Here is a 3324-nt window from a genome sequence, read left to right as displayed (position 1 = left end):
ATTGTTCATTATTTATGCTACAGTACAAATGATAGCATGATTAATTCAAACAGCTAAACAAATTTTTTTAGATTACCGTTTATGAATATGATTCGCAAAAAATCAGTCGTCGAGCAGGTGACAAACCAATTACGCCTTCATTATATGAACAGAAAATTGAAAAGGTATGTTTTATTAGTAATTTATAAAAAATACATCGTTTTAAAGCTCTTCAATTAAATTATTCAAAAATAAGCTAATAGATAAAAAAAAAACGAAACAAAAAATTAACTTCAGAAGAAAACGCAAAGATTACTAAATAGCAATAATATTAGCCAACAATTTTGCATATTCTTGGCTAGTCTTATAGGCAGAAAAGTTTGGCTAATTTTACATATCATATTTAAAAATTGTCCTAACTGTCATCTATCATTCATCAAATAGCGCATAGATTACATATGCGGAAGAATCTTCAGTTTACGCAAGATTCGATGCCGCATCGACAACAATGGACGGAAGAGAAGAAAACAGAAGTATGGTCATCCAGTTCGAAAGGTGCATGGCAATATGATACAAAACATTTTTCGCCTGTTACTGTAACACCACCAACAACAAGAATAACTCATGAATTATGGGATAGTGGAAAATTGCAACATCGTGATATTACAAGTTATGATGAGAGATTAGCAGCAGCAATGGATACCGGTAGTACCGTACCATCATCAACAATTTTGGTGAAACAGAATCAAGAAGGACGATTGATATCCTCGGAAACTTGGGATAGGAAACCTCAAAAAATATCATATTCCACTGCGTCAACATTAGAAAAAACACGTGAACTTGATGAAGAAATTGCTGTAAGAATTATTTTTTATTGTTATTGTTTTTCAATTTTCTATTTTATAATTTCTTAATTATTAATTAATTGATTACTTATTTTGTTTATTTATACTATATGACTTTTCATTCATTGCAATAAGCAAAAATAACAAAGTTACATTAATATTGAATTATTGATTAAACAATATATCAGTTATTTAGATTATATTATTTGATAGAAGGCTAACACAAACGAAAATGAAATATCAAATAATTCAAATACAAACATGCAAACATATATATATATATATAAATTATTACTTAAATATATATATAAATCAGTACTTAAACAGGTATATATATGTATATAAATTATTGCTTAAATACATGTGTATAAATAATGATTACTTAAATACACTTATGTGAATTAATATTTCAATGCACACATATAAATCGTTACTAAAATACATATATGTACAGATTGTCACTTAAATATACATATATATAAATTATTACCCAAATTTGCATATGTGCAAATTATTAGTTAAGTAAAAGTATGTGTTAATTATTAATTAATTAAATGTATATATATATATATGAATTATTGCTTAAATACAAATGTGCACATAGGTTATTACTTAAAGATATATATAAGTAAATTGGTACTTGAGTACACATATAAATTGTTACTTAAATATACATATATAAATTATTATTTTTCAAGTTTAGATTTAGTAATTTTGAAATTCAAAAATAAAATGCATATTGATTTTAGCAAAAAGAAGACACTCGTCGACATTCACCAATATGGGCAATTGTAAAATCAACACGTCATGATGAAAGTGAAGGAAAAGAAGTTTGTTTTTAAATTCATTAAATTAATTTCCAAATTTAATTCCTAAAAATCACACTTAATTAGCTTTTTTAGCTTTTCAATTAGCTGTATTAGCTTTTTTTTTTTCAGCCGAAAGAAAAAGCGATAATATCAAATTCCGATGACAGTATTCATACCACACGTACGTCAAAATGGGAAATAACGGAAAGAGTAAATAAATATTTACTTTTTTTTCTTTTTGTAACAAATAATTTCATATTATTCGTATCAAAAATCTAAAATAATGTAATGATTATTAATCATTATTTCAATTCCAATTATATTATCCAAAATTAAGATATTTAATTACAATAATTAGCAATAATGAAAATTTCTATCATAAATATATATTGCTATATAAAATTATTAAATAATTTAATATTTAAAAATTTTGCTTTGCTTCAAGATAAATAATGATTATGTTATTTCTATGATAGATAAATAATCTTACTATTTCAAAAATTAAATAAATAATTAATCACATTTGCATTCATCTCTTCGAACTATCATCCATTTTAATAAATTTAATTTATCTTATACCAATATTACCGTAATTTTTAAAATATTTGATGAAATTATTTACCAGAATTTACATTTCTTTTCTCAATTTATTACTAATTTCAAATTAACTAATAGGAAAAAAAGTGAAATTAAAATTTATTAATTTCAAATTAACCGGCAGGAAAAGAAATGAAATTAAAATTTTAAATTTCACTTTCAATTTGTAATTTTATTTGTTAATACGAAAGACAGAAACGAAGAAGCAAAGGAAAACATTTGATATGAAATAAAAATGAATCATAAAATTCTTTTTTTTTTTTTTGTATTTAATGATTTGTTTAGGATGAATTTCCCTTTCCTTTTTCTTCCTTCTTTTTTCTTTTTTTTAAACGTTTACTGAAATTGTTTACAAAAAACGAATCATGTTGGATAGAAATTTGTAATTAAAGAATGAATTTGAAATGTACCATTCAGGTAGTACCACATATAATTAATAGGAATGAAATACTGAAATCTAAAATATTGGTACTTATAAATATCATATTTTAGTCTCAAGTAATGATAATAAAATGATCAGATTATTTTGCATTGATTTAAATATAATACATCTATTAGTCGTTTAAGCAGCGCTAATTAATTAGCTCATATATTCATTGAATTAAATATTTCTTGCTAATATCATATAAACAATCATTCAAAAGTTTTTTTTATTATTATTTATATTATTAAATTCTAAAACTTAGCTTACATCTAATTTAATTAGAATTAAATTTGGTAAATTTTAGCCCATTTAATCAATCCATATCCCTTAATTATTTAGCCGATGTTAATTAATTAGCTCACGTATCTCATATTAAATTAGCTTATTTATTAACTAATTAACAAATATATTTCTGAAAAAAAAACTCAAATTTTCCTATTTTTTAACATTTCATAAAAATTTTCAAATGACATTTAATCCATTTATTAATGATGCATAACAAATCATAAATTGATAATATTAGAAATTTTTTTTTTTTTAAAATTTTTTTTTTCAAAAAAAAAGTCAAATTTGTAACTTCTCCTAACCAATAAATAAATTTTAATTTTTTCTTTTTTTCCTCCCTCTCACAAATTCACAATTCAACACGAAACAATTTATCCCTTTATAA

General features: G+C 22.9%; 1 protein-coding gene across 1 annotated transcript in view; it reads left to right on the top strand.

Annotated features, from left to right (window-relative positions):
• Window positions 1-437: 437 nt before the first annotated feature.
• Window positions 438-3324, top strand: part of LOAG_13830 (hypothetical protein) — a gene marked incomplete at both ends in the record, with an annotated part of 5872 nt that continues 2985 nt past the window's right edge. The window contains 3 exons of the mRNA XM_020448734.1: window positions 438-836; window positions 1574-1654; window positions 1763-1843. Of these exons, the coding sequence (XP_020301144.1) occupies window positions 438-836; window positions 1574-1654; window positions 1763-1843 (561 nt within the window). The remainder of the gene's footprint in view (window positions 837-1573; window positions 1655-1762; window positions 1844-3324) is intronic.

This window comes from Loa loa (assembly GCF_000183805.2).
Source record: "Loa loa unplaced genomic scaffold supercont3.848, whole genome shotgun sequence".
Taxonomy (NCBI): Eukaryota; Metazoa; Nematoda; class Chromadorea; order Rhabditida; family Onchocercidae; genus Loa; species Loa loa.
The sequence above is the reverse complement of the archived record's forward strand: the minus strand, read 5'-3'. Positions and strand labels throughout refer to the sequence as shown.